The sequence below is a fragment of the Anas platyrhynchos genome, chromosome 2, assembly GCF_047663525.1.
Source record: "Anas platyrhynchos isolate ZD024472 breed Pekin duck chromosome 2, IASCAAS_PekinDuck_T2T, whole genome shotgun sequence".
In the NCBI taxonomy this organism is placed as follows: domain Eukaryota; kingdom Metazoa; phylum Chordata; class Aves; order Anseriformes; family Anatidae; genus Anas; species Anas platyrhynchos.
In genome coordinates, this window is record NC_092588.1 from 113,236,068 (window position 1) to 113,252,542 (window position 16,475).

Sequence of the window (16,475 nt, forward strand, 5' to 3'; positions counted from 1 at the left end):
CTTGGATTAGCATGATTTATTCACCTTCCACAAACTGAAAAATGAAGGAGGAGAAGTAGTTACCCTATTAAAGAGGTGTTCAAAAATACTGTTCTCGTTCACGGCCCTTGCATGGTGTCCGTTCTTTGGCCTTCTGTTCTAGAATAAGAATATTGATATATATTGATATTTTTCAGCCCTTAATGTTTGATGTACTAAAGAAACACTGGCAAGAACTTGACAGAAACTGATTTTCTAAAAGCAACAAATCTCATCTTTTCATTTTACAGAGACGATGTTCTTTAGAGCTCTGTTTATTGTAAATATCACCTTTCCTCATTCTGCCTCGTGAAATTCTGACCATTAGCACAGACAGAACTGTGTGCTTTTCTCCAGGATAACAAGGAACTTGGGAAAATTAAAAGGATGCAACAAATGAGTTCTGGATTAAAAAGAAAGATTGTTAGGTGTCTGGAAATCTAAACTTAGGCAAGGCAAGAGGACGTACTTGTAAATTGATGTACTTCTGAGAAATTGCTATCTTCTCAAAGAAGCATCTTGTGAAATTTTGCATCACCCGTAGAAGAACAAAATCTAAGCCTGGCACTATCTGTTGGCTGATACTTAATATTCTAGGTTTTTATTAGTGGCATTCTTCACTTCTTAAAAATTACTCCTGCTTCTCCTGGCTTTGCTTAAGCACTTGGTGACTAAGAATACAGATTTCCCTCTTGTTTTTTCTTTTTTTTTTTTTTTTCCCTCTAGTATTCTAACAGCATTCTTTGTGAAAGATGCAAGACTCCAAATCTTTACGTGTGGACTGAATATATCACTACTGTGATCCATCCAAGAAGCACGATTATGCCAGAAACAGGTTGCCAGATTATTAGTTGTTCCTTATTATATGACCATACCCAGAGGAAAATGTTTGGAAATATTAGCTCTGCCATTGAACAAGACCATATTTTGAAAGACACATCTGTTTTTAGACTGGTTTAGATCACAAATAAGCAGAATAGTATTACGTGGGAGATCTGTGTGTACACGCCTTCAGTTTATGCATAACTGGTCTTTGCATCAAAAGCCGCACAATGTTTAAGACCTGATTAGACAACTATGTACATGGCTGGATTAAATCTGTTTCTCAGTGAACTTTGTCTTGTGACCACAGAACAGTGTGTAAGCTGCTGGGAATGGTCCTTGCGAGCTGTATGCTAATAATACAGCTTTCTACAGAACCGTTCTACTGTTACGGCCAGAAAAGCAGAAAAGTTTCTCTCACGCGAATTCATAGATACACAGTAATACAGTTTATCAAAATAAACTCAGTCAAATGCAATGTGAAACAGTGCTCTTGTTAGAGGTCCTTGTGAACTTCAATACTCGGCTTATGCGGCTTATTACTCAAGTACATCGTGCTAATGAGCCTTCAAGTGAAAGAGGCATCTTTGAGTAAATATGTAATTGGGACATGGTTCACTTCTATAATGTTCTTCTTTCAATAGGTTTAATATATGAAAAATCAAACTTGCTCCTTGTTAAATTCCCTTATTAGCATACCTTGCATTCATAGGTGATATGTAAGCTTGGGAAGGAGAGCCCCTGTGCAGTTAAAGTTTAGTCACTACGATAGCACTGAATGAACAGTGTTACTATGGAGTATAACAGAACTTAGGTTTAATTACAGCATATCTGAAAAAGTAACATCTAGAGCATTTGGGTTTGGGATTCTCAGGTAAATGAGTAGGAGGCAGGTATGTTAAGTCTCACAAATTGGTAAATTCCTGCTACAATTGCTATCTAATTTGTTATCTAAAATGTAATTAAAATACTGTAGTCCAGCTACGTGGTTCTAATACACTAAAAGAAAGAGAAATGGTACCTTTAGACTATAGTATCTTGCTGAGTTTCATACTCCCACCTTGCTAATTCGTATCCTTTTACCTATCTGGCTTTAAAAAAAAATACTCCAACTGATTTCTTTTGTTAACTTACAACCCTTCAAAATTAGAACAAAAAGTTTAATGGCCTAAATACAGTGCAGTCCTATTTGAAAAGCCTGATTTATCTTCTATGCTTTTTTTATGGTAGTATTTCCTTGTTATGCCCTTGGTATTTCATAGCTGTCCTTTTTAAGCACTGAAGCAATTAGTTTTGAGAAGGCTGATTCTTCAGGGTCCAGTGCTTTCCTGCCTTTCATTTGCCGAAGCTGTACATTTTAATGAAGTTGTTTCATCTGTGTTGCCAAACACTAGAATTTTGCTGCTTCAATTCTAATTATCTCTGCTGGCAAATGCTATGTTTTATTAAAGCTGTCAAGTGCACTGTTCATTAAATGTCCACAGTCTGTGGTGCTGTGCACACAAATTAGATCAGCTTTGCTCCTTGATAGATTATGAAGAAGTTACATGTTTTTTTATAGACCTTTAAAATCTAGTTTAACAGCAATCAATGATGACTTAAGTAAGTAAAGCATACCTGTAGCTTCTTGAAACCTAGTATCCTGTCACAATTCATCTATGACACATACATGAAAACTCTAGTAGTCCAGCTGAATATGCTGCTTATTTTATTCATGAAGAGACAGTTTTGCTTATCTAAGATACAGTTTCATCTTGAATTCTAGTTGGTTTAGGCTAAGATAAGACTAACACATACTTGAATGTGAGCAAATGCATCAGTACTAGTCTTTCATTACAGGGTTGTGTAGTGTAATTAATCTTCACTAAAAGTAAAGATTGCTTCATTTTAGTGTTACCAACCTGGTGAATGCAAAAGATTGCTATCGTAAACAACTACCAGCTTATAATGGCATATTTCAAAAGAGAATTTTAGTAGATGTTTGCTCCAAATATATGGGGCAGTAACAGAAATACTGTACTTGCAATAACAATATGAGTCACTCTTAGGTAGAGTTCTTTGCTTTTATTTTGTATTTTCATTGTGTGTGTCATTATTTTGAATAACAGTCATTTATCCTGTTTAAGGTGTTGTGTTCTAAACGTTCTCTATGAGGGTTAATAAGATATTGCGGTGATAGGTAACAGAGGAGCATGATGATCTTTTGAAAAAATGTTTTTCTTACTCTTCAGCTATCTGTAAGCAATAACTTCAAATTTATTTTTTAGTATTATGGCTTTATGGTATATCCTTTCTGTACTGGTTGTTTTATCTTCTGAAGAATGTAGGGTTTATTCTTTCCAACATAGCTTTTAAATTTATCAGGCTGTATTTTAAACCTTCTCAAAAACAGATGTTTATTGTACTCTTCACAGAAGTCATAAATGACATCTCAAAGTGCTACGTAAAATGAATGGAACTTTGGGGATCTTGGATATATCCTTTTAGGGTCTGAGAGGAAACTACAGTCCTTCAAAAGGCTATGAGCCACTCTCCCTTATCACTTCTTGTGATCCAATTAAAAAAGCTATAGTAGAAGTAGAAAATTCTTACAGCCTTAAGTTGAATAGAAGGCCATGTATGTTTATATATTTCTTCATATGTTAATGTATTATACCTTATCAAGTAAGTTTTGTGGTATTTACAAAAAATAATAGCATTTAATTTTAGTTTTTGAGTGTGGAAACAAATTAATGCTGTTAAAGCAAACATGAGCCTCTGTTTGTTAAATCTTTAAAAGGAAAACATCTGTTTTTTGCAAAGCATGGCCCTTTATACCATGGCAATGTAGCATATTCTGAAAAGAGACATTGAATGTGCACTTCACAGTATCCTAAATTTCATCAGACTAGGAAAGAAATAAAAATCAGGAGTGTCTTCCATGAGAATTTCTTGTAACCATTAGTACGATGATCACAGGTAGGGATTCAAATAATGTGGCTTTTCCTAAATGCTGTAGCTGGCCCAACATAGAAAGCAGCTTATAAACTAGAGATATCACTCTGAGTGTCATTCATAGGTAGTGAATCTTTGGAAGGATTGTAAAACGTGTTAGCTTTGATTGCTGCTGGCTGTCAGTTGATCAGTCTAATTCTGCACCAGCTGTGGCATTTAGACGATCAATAAGATTTTCCCAGGAAAGGATAGATTGCCGCTGTTGTTTTCAAGAATACACCTGAGACAAAAGGTCATAAATACCTGAGCAGAGAGATACTGCGAAAAACAAAACAAAAACCTGTTCCTGGCCACTGGCACTAGTCTCCTAAAGGAAATTTCAATAGGAGGGTTCCCGCAACTCTATTCAAGGGCTGAAGTAATTGTTGTCACCAGAAATACTTCACCCAACTTCAGACCAATAATCTTTTGTCTCTTTCAACTTCAAATTTAATTCTTTTTCAAAGGCCTACTGCAGAGGATGGCTCAGAAGAGATAGCATGTTCTGTGGTAGTGATAACAGTATATGGAAAGATTTGTTTGGGAAGCATGGAAGTGAAGATTCATGTGAAAAACCTACTATATGTGAAATACGATTTTGTTTCTTAATGTTATTTTCACTTTGGATGTATGTTTCTATTTGTACTTGAATCTGAAAAATTGGACAAAATACTCCCTGAACCTCCTAGGGAGATTTGAAATGTATTCAGGTTTATATTTATATCCAGACTCAGATTTGAAAAAACTTGTCCTATTTTGTATTTTTGGAAGTTGCGTGATTTATTACTGTAAGTAGTGCAAGTAAAAAATGTTTTGATCTCACTGCCTTATCCACATCTTTCAAATTCAGCGTGCAAGTGTGTCAACTACCACAAAAGCAAAAAGTTTATTTAGAGATCCTGGTGCCTTGCCGTTAGTAGTATAATCTCAGAAAATTGTGGAAAATCATTAAGCATAAGACAGACATCACAGGGGTTGTGTAATTAGATACAGAAATAAACACCTGATGTGTATGTGGAATTAATTTTAGACTTAAGAAAGTACAGAAACAACAACTGGATTTTATGACTCACTGTGGGTTATCAAGCTGAAACTGAGAAGAGTAAAATTAATACCATTAACAAAAGAAATATACAAAGGGAAATGTTCCTTTTTTTCCTGAATATATAGAGATATCTACTTAAAGAAAAGAAGGAGAAGTTTTGGTTCAAGATTTTGGATTTGGCTGCCTGAAATTGACATTCTTGAGTAAGATATTTGGCTGATTGTCCTGTATTTTTAAAGTTTGACTGCTAGGGGTTGAGAGAGTATTGTTTTTGTGTTACTTCATTTTTGGAAAAGAAACAGTTTTCACCTTGAAAAATGAATACTAGATTTTTATTTATTTATTATTGTTATTTATTGCAGGAACACCAAGACAATATACTAGGAAATACAATGCAAACTGCAGTTGCCTTACTGAATAACGTGGTTGCTAACAAAAGCACAAACATGATGCTACTCTTCACAGAAGGTATGTCTTTACCTTTGGTTATTCTGCTTTATACAGATGCTTCCCAGCCTGCTATAGTATCTTGCACTGTGTGAAATGTTTGATCATATATATATATATTCTGTAGTGGTTGTTTGATAATCACATCGTATCTGACTGGTACTACTCCTTACTTCATCTACCTTGCCTTCATTTACCTTCTACATTTTGGTTAGAAATTTAACTTTAGAAAGTTGTTCCCTCAAGGAGATGTGGTTATAAAAGAATTACTGTCTAGAATTTACATTATGCCTTTGAAGGATGGCTTTGGAAAAGAGTGGGCTAGAGCTCTGACCATCACAGTGCAGAGGGCAGGCATAGAGCACCACTGAAAATTCCTCCTTTTCTCACTGCTCAAATCTGCGAAAGGATGTTATACAATAATTTTACACTTAAAAAGCTGACTACTCTTCCAGTCCAGTGGTGTAGACTGATGGAACCCAAACTGACTATGGAGCCTTAGTATACAAACTATTCCATGTCTTCATGTCACTGTATTTTATTATTGAGCCTGCCTTTTATTTGCAACTTGGTTCTGGTTTACAAAATGAACGGAAGGTTTCCACTGTTGGAAATCCATATACTTTTGAAAACTTGTTTAGAAATACACACTTTGATTACATTACTCTTATTTGTAGTTAATGAGTAACTGACATCCAGAAATACTGATCTGTATTACCAACAGTATAAAATATATGGCATACTCCAGAAGGAAAAGGAAGAAGTTTGTGTAGAGAGAGAAGAAACAGCTGTGTCTCTTCTGAAGCCAAAAGGAAACCTTTTGAAAGTCTCTAGGAAAAGATTGAGAAGGTGGGATGGATGATACTTCATCAGAGCTTTTTCTATTGGTAATCACACCAGAGAAGGAGCCAAATGAGATAGTGTGATCAATGATTTATGTATTAGCACTGACAATGATGTGCAGATTTGAAGATCTGGATCTGCCTTAGATGTATTTTAAAAAACAGCAACAACAAAAAAGCAAAACACATACCAGCCTAAAAATCTGCGAAAAGAAACAGCAGTAACGGTCATGTCCTTGTTTTCATAATTACCTTAGCAGGTAAAGCACTCAACCAGAAAATGAGAGACCTGAATCTGGGTCCTTTTTTACTCTGAAGGGATGGCATAGACAATTCCATCATTCAGAAGACCAGCAGGAACTTGACATTGTAGCTAATAACATGCTCTTCCCCTCTGTTTGAAGCAGATCCACTCTGAAGTTGGTGGTGTGAGACTCATAGGGCCAGAAGAAAAGGAAAATGTAATTGAGTTGGAGAGGGATGGTTTGTATGTTTCTGATTACTTGGTTGTTTCTCAGTAAAGTGCCTGTTACCCTTGAAACTGCTTGGAGTTTATTGGAGGTGAGATGTGTCTATTGCTTTTTCTTTCTTTGGGCACATCTCCTGTGTGTTGGGCTAGCACTGATCTAATCCTAAACTAGTGCTGGTCTGAGCTGCAGCAGGATCACAGAATCATCTAGTTTCTTGCAAGAGACTTCCAAGATCACCAAGTCCAACCTCTGACCTAACACTAACAAGTCCTCAAGGATAACTTCTTAAAACAGCACAATGATATACAAAGAAGTTAGCTCACGTGTGCCTTACTCAAAATAATATGCTCTGTCTTTCTGCATGGCAAAACTATTCAACAGCATAGCAAAACTGAACCCATTCTGTAAACATCTCCCCTTTATTGTCCTACTAAGTCAACTCCCTTATGCTTTTTATGCTGGTAGTATGTCAGTGCTCTTCCACTTCTCATCTGCTCCTAAATAAAATGCATCTCTTCCATCATGATAGTTTCCAAATCAAAGAAGTGGGGTAGCAACATTATTAAAGTCTTTTATCATTTTCAAGTGCTATGTCATAAATAACTTCAGTAATGTTTTCAGACTATTAGTGATTGGATAACTCTAACTTGGGCTCACTGAACTTCATCATCCTAACTAGGAAAAACAGCACAGCAGCCAAAAACAATTTATCTGAAGTAAAATATCGCTATCTTCTCCTATCCCTTTTACCAATGGGTTAATCTTCAGAGTACTGAAAATGCGGGTTGTAGCCATTGCTTTGTTTATTAAGGGCCTGTCAAGTGCAGAACTTCTGAAATTTGGTTTTTAGAAATGTTATGAAGGTATTGATTTTGTAATTGTAGCCTGTAAGGCTTTCTTCAAACAAAACTAAGAGAAACGTTATTCTGCCCAAACTGGAAGTCTTTTTATCCTTTTCCTTGCTAGCCATAAATATACGGGGTTCACTACAAGAAAATATCTTAAACTTTCTCTGCCACCGTCTTTGATGTTCAGCTTTGTCATTTTTGAATGACTCTAGTGTAAGGGAGAAGAGTGTGATCCAGTGAAATGGCCACTAAGCTCCCTCTTGGGGATCTTGGGGACCAAATGAAAAAGTTGAACTTAGGTCAGCAGTGTGCTTTTGCAGCAATAAGGGCAAAAGTGAACTACAAGAAGAAAGAATAAATGGAAGGTCGAGGGAAGTGATTGTTCTCTATTCTTGTGAGATTGTGTCTGGAATGCTGTTTTCAGTTTTGGGCTCCAAACTACAAGGCAAACAGGAGCCAAGTCTAGAGGAGAACCGCCAGGGTGGGTAGGAGTGTTGAATACACAGTGTGTGTGTATTTGCAGCCTCTGCCCGTAGCATTACCTGAAGTTATTCCTTCCCAAGTGCAGAACGTTGTATTTGCCTTTGTTGAACATCAAAGAGGCTTTTGGCAGGCTGCTTCTTGAGCTCTTTCTAATTGTTGGCTCAACCTTTCACTGCATCAACTGCTTGCCTCATTTCAATGTCATCTGCAAACTTGCTGAAGGTGCATGTTATTCCGTTGTATTAATGCTCTCTGTCCAGGCTGTTAATGAAGGCATTCAACATTCATGAGCTGTTCTGCTGCCTAAGAAAAATGCTGAAGACAAAGTATTATGGGACATCAGTTTCCCTTATTCTCCTATTACAGTGTGATGATTAATTGGTGTATATGTGGAGCTTTAGAAATTAAAAATCTTAAATACATGATAAATGTTATAAGGAGATCATGTTAAGGGGTCAGTCCTGTCAAGTTATTTAGTTTCCAAGAGTCCAGACATTAGCAATGAGTATTTCTTTCCAGTTCCATGTATGCCTTTCCTCAGCTGCCAAGAAAGCAGTATTTTTGCAGACAGATCATTCAGGGACCCCAGTCACTGTTTCCTTCTGTGCCTGTTAGCTTTTGGAACTCTATTCTGCTCAGTGGAGCTCTATTAGGTGATAGAGATTTTTTTTTTTTTTTAATGGGATGCAGCTTACATGTTGAACTTTCCCCTTTTTCAAGGAAATCTTGCATGATAGCACTTGCTTCATTACTACTTCTGTGATTTCAAATTAATAACAGTGATACAGTTGAGCATTTCAGGGACTTGCATACAGGCTGGACTGTATAGCATTAACTTCTCTCTCCCCTGAACTGTGTCCTTGTGTGACAATACATCAGACATGTAATGATAACCACCTGTAACATTTAAAGGTGAAATGGAGATTAACATATGCAACTGAAGTTGCAGAGGGACTTCAAAATGGCCTCTACTGTGTTATCAGCTATTAAACATTTGTTCTGTTAACATTAACAACAATTTCCACTTAATAATCAGAGCAGAATAATATGATTCAGTTTAATTACTGAGACTGGAAGTCAGTAAAGAGACTGGGATTAGTATATGGTCTCTTGTGGAAAGTTAAGATGAGATGCTAACAAGCCAAGACAATATTGATCATTTTTAGTGTGGTTTTCTAAGAATGTGAAACTTACTCTCTGTCCCTTGTCTCAGCTTCTGGCTGCCAGTCTCTCTTTCCTCCCTTTCCCCATCCTCTGAAATTATTGGACAATTGTAAACTGATTTGAGAGAGCATAGAGGCTGCAGGGGGAGAAGGGGGACAGGGACTGCAATCAATACTACTCCTCCCAGTTTGATGCCAGTGTCAGTGACAGATGCCCAGAGCTTGGACAAGGGTCACAGGTCAGCAGGAGAGCACCCGAAGAGCAGCACAAAGGAATTCCAGCCAGTAAGTCAGCTTATCAGGGGGCCAGCCTAAACGTCTCTGTGCTAACACACGTAGCATGGGGAATAAACAAGAGGAGTTAGAGATGTACACATGCCTGCGGGACTGTGACCTCCTTGGCATTCTGGAGATGTGGTGGGACAGATGGCTCCCATCACTGGAGTGTTGTAATGGAAGGATGCAGGCTTTTTAGGGAAGACAGGATGAGGAGATAAAGAGGGGATATTGCCCTCTATGTCAGTGAGCAGCTGGAGTGCATGGGGCTCTGCCTGGGGATGAATGAGGAGCTGACAAAGAGCTTGTGGCTGTGGATTTAAGGCAGTGCAGAGACAGGTGACGTTATAGTGTAAGTCTGCTAAAGGCCACCTGATCAGGAAGACCAGGCAGATGAGGCCCTGTATAGACAGACAGAAGCAGCCTCGTGTTCACAAGCCCTGGTCCTCATGGGGAACTTCAACCACCCTGATACCTGTTGCAGGGACAGCACAGCAGGGCATAGGCAATCCAAGAGGTTCCTGGAATGCACTGATGATAAATTCCTTCTCCAAGTGATAGAGGAGCTGACAAGGAGAGGTGCTATGCTAGACCTCATTCTCACCAACAAGGAGGGGCTGGTGGGAAATATGAAACTCAAGGGCAGCCTTGGCTGCAGTGTCCATGAAATGATGCAATTTTGGATCCAGAGGATAGTAAAGAGGGAGCACAGCAAGCTCACTACCCTGAACTTTGGGAGAGCAGACTGGCCTCTTCAGGGGTCTGGTTGTTAGAGTACCATGGGATAAAACCCTTGAGGGAAGAGGGGCCTAAGACAGCTGGCTAATATTCTAGGATCAAGATCTCCAAGCTCAAAAGCAATGCATCCCAACAAAGAGGAAGTCAGGCAAAAGTGCCAGGAGGCCTGCATGGTTGAACAAGGAGCTCCTGGAAAACTCAAACACGAAAAGGAAGCCCACAGAGGGTGTAAGCAAGGATACGGCTCCAGAAGGCAAAGGCAAGGACTGAGAGAATGATGAACTGCCCACTGTTAGCGAAGATCAGGTCTGGGACCACCTAAGGAACATCTGGGAACATCTAAGGGAGTCATCGTTTGTTTCTGTTATTCTTGGGGCAGCCTACTGAAAAGACGTATTGTCTACATTAGCCATGTTTTCTCTGTTGACATGTGTTGACATACCGATAAATTTAGGTATGAAATGAACATCAGGTCAGGTTTGGCTGTTTGATGAGTGAGTGGTGTTAGTGTACAGGTCTGCTTAATTGTGTGGAATGTGATGAATAATAAAAAGCCAAGCTCAGCACAGTATTTAATGAAGTAAAACTCACAGATATATTGTCTTTATTTCGCCTTCAGTGTCGCCTTTCTTTTATTTTTCATATTTTTATTTTTACATGTAGATTACATAAATTAAAAATAGAAAACATTGGATCATCTTAATTGTCTGTATTTCACCGTATTTTCAAACTTTTGGGGTCCTGTTTGCCACCTGGGACATATTCAAATGCAAGGGAATTTAGTCATTCGAACTGTTGTATCAGTAGCATTTTGCTTATAGGAAGAGTTTGGACATTGTATGCTAGATTGTAGAGAAATGTGTGTCAAAGGCTTTAGCTGCTTTATCAGGATCCTCACCCTGAAGAACCATACAAAACAGGTTGTTGCAAAATAAGTCTTTTAAGCTGCAATTGGAAACTTCTAATTCTGTAGATATTTATTCCCAATAATTTCTTAAATGTATTGCATGCATGTAAGTAGCTGTTTTCAGTATATCTAAAAGTAATTCCAGGTAATTCTGTCCTTAGGAAAGGTTTCCACTGTAAATCAAAGCTGATCTAATAAGTTGTTTGCAGCCCAGTGTTACTTACTAATGAGTTTACATTTTCAGCTTTTTTGGAATCCCATTATATCCCATAAGAAGTTTATCATAATGTTTTCATTACCGTCTTTTAAGGAGATGATGTATTTGTGAAATTCAGCCCAATCGTGTTCAATTGAATGACGTTTTCCAGGCTCTACTGCTGTGATTCTGTGTTTGGCTACTATCCTGAAGTAACCATCCCCAGCCAAGTAAGCAGAGAAGCTTGTCTGGATGTTTGAAAGCTGTGATGTGGTATAGTGAATCCTAAGCTTTATTCCTTATGCATTCATATTGTTGAATCTCAGGAACTAAACTAAAAATGTAACGGTGAGTTTTGACACGTAGAATAACAAAACTATTTCCAAGTTCCTCTTTAGAAATGCAAAATCTTTTAGTAGTAGTATGTAGTACTTCAAGCAGTTTCAGTAAAAATTGAAGTTCTTAAGGAAAGACCTTAAGTGAAAACGTAGAATGTTAGCTACAGTGGTTGTTATATCCAATAACATATTTAGAAAGCATGGTAAGCGCTTCAAGTGGGGACAATTACTAAAAGTGAAAAAAATCTACAATACAACTTTGTAGTCAGATCATTGTAATTCTTTCGCTCCTTGTGAAAGAAAAATCAACCTTCATGGGTGAGGTGTCCTATGCTGCTTGTTGTCCACTGCTTTGACTTAGTCAAATGTCAGGAGATTAAGTAGATTTCGTATGTCTTTGTGTGTTGTATCATTCAAATCTGTTAAATATTGCATATCCAAAAAGTAGCACTTGTGAGACCAACATCCAATTTTCCTCTTTTTTGTTTAAGAGGGGGAAAAAAAAAAAAAGAAAGGGCATGTCAGTCCTTTACACACACGGATCTTTAACTCAATGACAGGTAAATGGCAATGACTTAGCTTTCTACATAGACAAACCCCAAAGGTCCCTAACTTAACTAAATCTTTGGGGGATATTTTTCTACCTTTCATACCATACAGGTAATTGCATTTTAGCTTCAGTCTCCAAAAGACATTTGATTAAAGCCCATAGCACACTTCTTAACAACAGCTTCTAACTTCATAATAGCTTCTAGCTTTCCAGCTAGCTCTCTCCCACCTGATAAATTGTCAACAGTCATGAAATTAGACTGCCGTAATTTAGCAACTCAGATCTTCCTCCCTGCTCTACCCACCTGTGTAGCAGAAGTTGGAACATACTGTAAATGGCATGGGACCTTGATTTTAGGAACACAAGTGAGTTGTTAGAGTAGCTGGCTTCCAAGTTGTGGGATTTCCTTCCAAGATGTCTCAACTGACTCTTTAGACAGTGGTCAAGAAAATGACTGTGGGTTAGTCATACAGGGGAAGTCTATTTACAAGGGAAATGTGATATTTACAGAATCCTATATAATGCATTTGACAAATATGTCCTTAAAACAAACAGTCCATGAAGAAAGCAGACATATTCAGGCTAGTTCTGAAGCCATTTGCTCATTCTCAGTCCTCCTCGTCTTGCAAAGAACAAATCCCTGCCTGTAGATATGGGGTATTCAGTGAGGAACACTGCTTTTTCAAGGTAGCATATCAGGTAAAAAGTCATCAGGTTATTTTTATTGCACTGTTTTCATGCTTAAAAAAAAATGCACTGTTTAGATAATTTTCAGGGTGTTTTTTAGTCATTATCAGTGTTTCAACTAAAAGTACCTATCCTTACAGGCTAGAGTTTTTGTTATCGTTTGTTTCTAGAAGGCAGGAATTTTCTGCAAAACTTTTGCAGGATGCCCTATAGGAGTAATTTCGTTCACTAATTGAAGACAGAAAATGTGTGCGTTTGTTTTCGTTCTTTCATGAGAGTACTTTCTACCTGCTTATTGTATAGCAGCCTAAGCAAATAGATATCTCAGTTCATGCTCAACATATTGTGATTCTAGATGGAAAGAGTAGCAGAGAGAAGTAGTTAGGGAAATCAATACAAGTAAGAACATGGAAGCATTTTTTTTCTGTATTAACATTTAGAAACAAAATACTCTTACTTCAAAAATATATGAGTGAGAAATTATTTTTAAGTACAGAAAATAAATGCAGATAGAGTACATCCTGCTGGAGTAGTTGTAGATGTTGCTCCTGTAGGAAAAGTGCTCCAGTTGGGAGGTATGTGCACATTACAGCCTCTGCTTTGCAGGACGTAAGCTTTTCCCAGCTCCCTGCGAGTACTGTAGTTACTAATTCAGCTCTTGAGCAGAGATATGTGCCTATGAACATCTAAAGATAGTCGTTATGTGTCACTATGTTTGTCTGAGTTACAGTTTATAGGAAAAGTCAGTGGTGGTTGAGCCTGAAGAAGTCTCTTCTATGATGTTAGGAAGTTCAGAATGTTTTTTAACGGTATTAAGACATGTTTTGCTGACCTTAAATGCCAGTCACTCAGGTGCAAGTGTATAACATCACATTGTTACACTTAGAAGTCGGGTGTCATAAAAGATAACTGGAAATCGTGTCAAAATAGCATAGTAGTAGCAGAGTCTTTGAGGAAAAAATAACCTGTGTCATCCTGTGATATTCAACTCTACAGCCATTTGAAAAGGATGAAAATAGCAGCTGTAATTGCTGTGAGAAACAGTTATGCCATTGAAGCAGAACCAAGCCTGTTGTTGAGAGCCGTGCCCATAAGGCGCAAAATGTCACAGCACGCTCGCTGAGACTTCAAAGGATGAAATAAGTTAATAGAGGCTCAACAGGTTGCTACATCTTGTCATGCTGCTGCTGCACTGTGAAAGAGGACTGGCCTTTTATGTGGCTGGAGGAGGCTTCCTGATATTGTCCCTGTGGTCAGCCAAGCAGACCATCTTGCAGCGTAGCTAGCTGGTTAAACCAGCTGGTGTGTCTCATTGTAATGCCTAACTGATGGAAGTGAAAAGACTAATACCAAAAATAAGATGTCCAAAATGTTTTAATTCAATGGTATTCAGGTCTCAGAGGGCCTATGCAGAAAATTGATGATATAACTGATAAGCTTATTTTATTGGTTAGGAGTTAGTTCCTTAAATAGAGTAGTTTCAAAACTTCACCTGTCTATATGTATGTCTATAGATGTGCCAACCGTAATATAATTTTTTTATACCTGTCAGATTCCTAGAGAAAACACAGGACTTAGACTGACTGGTCACACTGACTGATAATATTTGGAAACAGAAAACTAACTTAAAAAATACATTTTTTATGTTAAAATATGTCATTGATTTTGTATCTGAGGATGTGGATCTCTGAAGGTTCCCTGATGACAAACTCTGGATTGTGAGAAAGGAGACAGTCTTAAAAGCTTGTGATCCTTTTCACCTGCTTAGCCATAAAAAAGTTTTTTTTTCCCCTCTCCTCTTGAGGTTGTCTTCCTTGCATAAATTTGAGGTGCTGCTTTTCCCACAGTCTAATATAAGCAGTATCATTAGACATTACATTAACACTCATGAAGTGCAACCCAAATCATATATTAGGACTAGTGGATTTGTTCAGCTGGAAAGAAAATTAACAAGTAGGTAAAAGTGTAGCTGTGGTATGAGCTGCAACTTTACTATTGATACAAACTATTTAAGTTGTTACAGATAATAAAATCTAATTATATTGGTATCCCTATGTAGCTTGCCAGATATAAATAGTAAGCTAAAAGTTGGATTCAGAGATTAAATTTGAAATGTAGTTATATATTTGAAAAGAGACTCAGCTTGAATACAGTTACTATGCCATAGCTTGTAGAGCTATCATTTATTTTCGATTCTAGCTTTCATATTGTCTCAATATGAAAGCAATATATCAATGCCAATTTAAGGTAAGTGCAAAGTTGCAAAGGTACAAAATACTATACACAAAATTAAACTACATCAATCATTACTCTGTCATGGAACAGCAGTCTTCTTCAGATGCAGTTATTTAATCCTACTGAAAGAAGTTCGTTTTGTCAATTGCTATAAACAAGCACAATTTTTGGCAGGATTGATCTATGACAGATGATCTTTGAAATTTTTTCACTGAATTGAAGAATGTTTTGGTTTATGTTTTGTTTTAGATGTTTTCAGTAGTTGTCATAGCTCAGAGACAGCTATTTTCCTTTTCTAAGTTATTTGCAGAAGAAATATGATCTACATAAATGTGTTGATCTCACAAAATGACCTGTTTAAACCATTTGCGGACAATTAAACTTCAAAATAATTTGCTCTTTAAAGAATGGCTACTATATAATAATGAAAAAACCTCGAATTATGTACTGTTTTAGAGTGGAATAGTTCTGTTTAAATTGACCTTCAAAGGTAAGTCCAACTGCATGACCACTTCAGTGCTAAAGTTAAAGCATATCATTGAGGGCATTGTCCAAATGCATCTTGAACACCGACAGGTGTGGGGCATCGACCACCTCACAAGGAAGCCTGTTCCAGTGTTTGACACCCCTCACAGTAAAGATATTTTCCTTGTATCCATTCTGAACCTCCCCTGGTGCAGCTTTGTGCCATTCCCATGTATCCTATCATCAGTGACCAGGGAGAAGAGACCACCACCTGCCTCTGCACTTCCCCTCCCAGGGAGCTGTAGAGAGTGAGTCGTATGTTTTTAAAGCCTTCTGAAAGTCTCAATTTGTACAAAAATGCAAAGTACTATTTTTCTGTGATATTCTGTTTTTGTTGTTTGTTTGTTTTTTTCACCCACATATTCTTTTTTGTTTGTTTCAGGTTTTTACCTACAATGCTTATATGTAGTTTTTATAGCTTGATGTTTGGTTTTTTTTTTCCTCTTCAGGATCTAATTTTATAATGTTTTTTTTAACGTAGTTTTTCCAAAGGCTTTTTTCCAAAGTAATATTTTTATCTGCATTTCGTATTTCAAAAATCATTTTTATGTGTAAATTTCTTTTGAAGTCTAAAGCCACAGGTCCATGTCCACACAGGTTTTCCACCACCCTAAGTCAGTATGTATTCAAGTGAGTGTTTATGTTTTCAAAGTTATTTAGGCAAGCTACCAGTCCTTTATTAGCATTTTGTTCCTATAACATTTGGTCATTGCCTGGTAGAGTTGATATGGTGACTGATTACGTGCATATTTTCATCCATGAGTATTTATGCTTTATAGAAATACCAGTTGTGAAGGGAACATGACTGAGCTGCAATAGAAACCTCCAGCTGAGGGCGATTATTTAAGTTGCTCTGACAAAAATGCAGACATTTATTTGATGATGGAATTTGATTTTCTTCATTACCTTTCC

The 16,475-nt window shown here is 37.4% G+C and overlaps 1 protein-coding gene across 5 annotated transcripts in view; it reads left to right on the plus strand.

Moving 5' to 3' along the window:
• ULK4 (unc-51 like kinase 4) overlaps positions 1 to 16,475 on the plus strand; it is a 231,653-nt gene that overhangs the window by 133,807 nt on the left and 81,371 nt on the right. For 4 of the 5 annotated variants that reach the window (XM_038173765.2, XM_027451164.3, XM_072033359.1 and 1 more), the window contains one exon: positions 5,221 to 5,326. In XM_038173765.2, the coding sequence (XP_038029693.2) occupies positions 5,221 to 5,326 (106 nt within the window). Of the gene's footprint in view, positions 1 to 5,220; positions 5,327 to 6,029; positions 6,689 to 16,475 lie in introns of those variants that run through there. The other variant, XM_072033361.1, reaches the window with a different exon arrangement.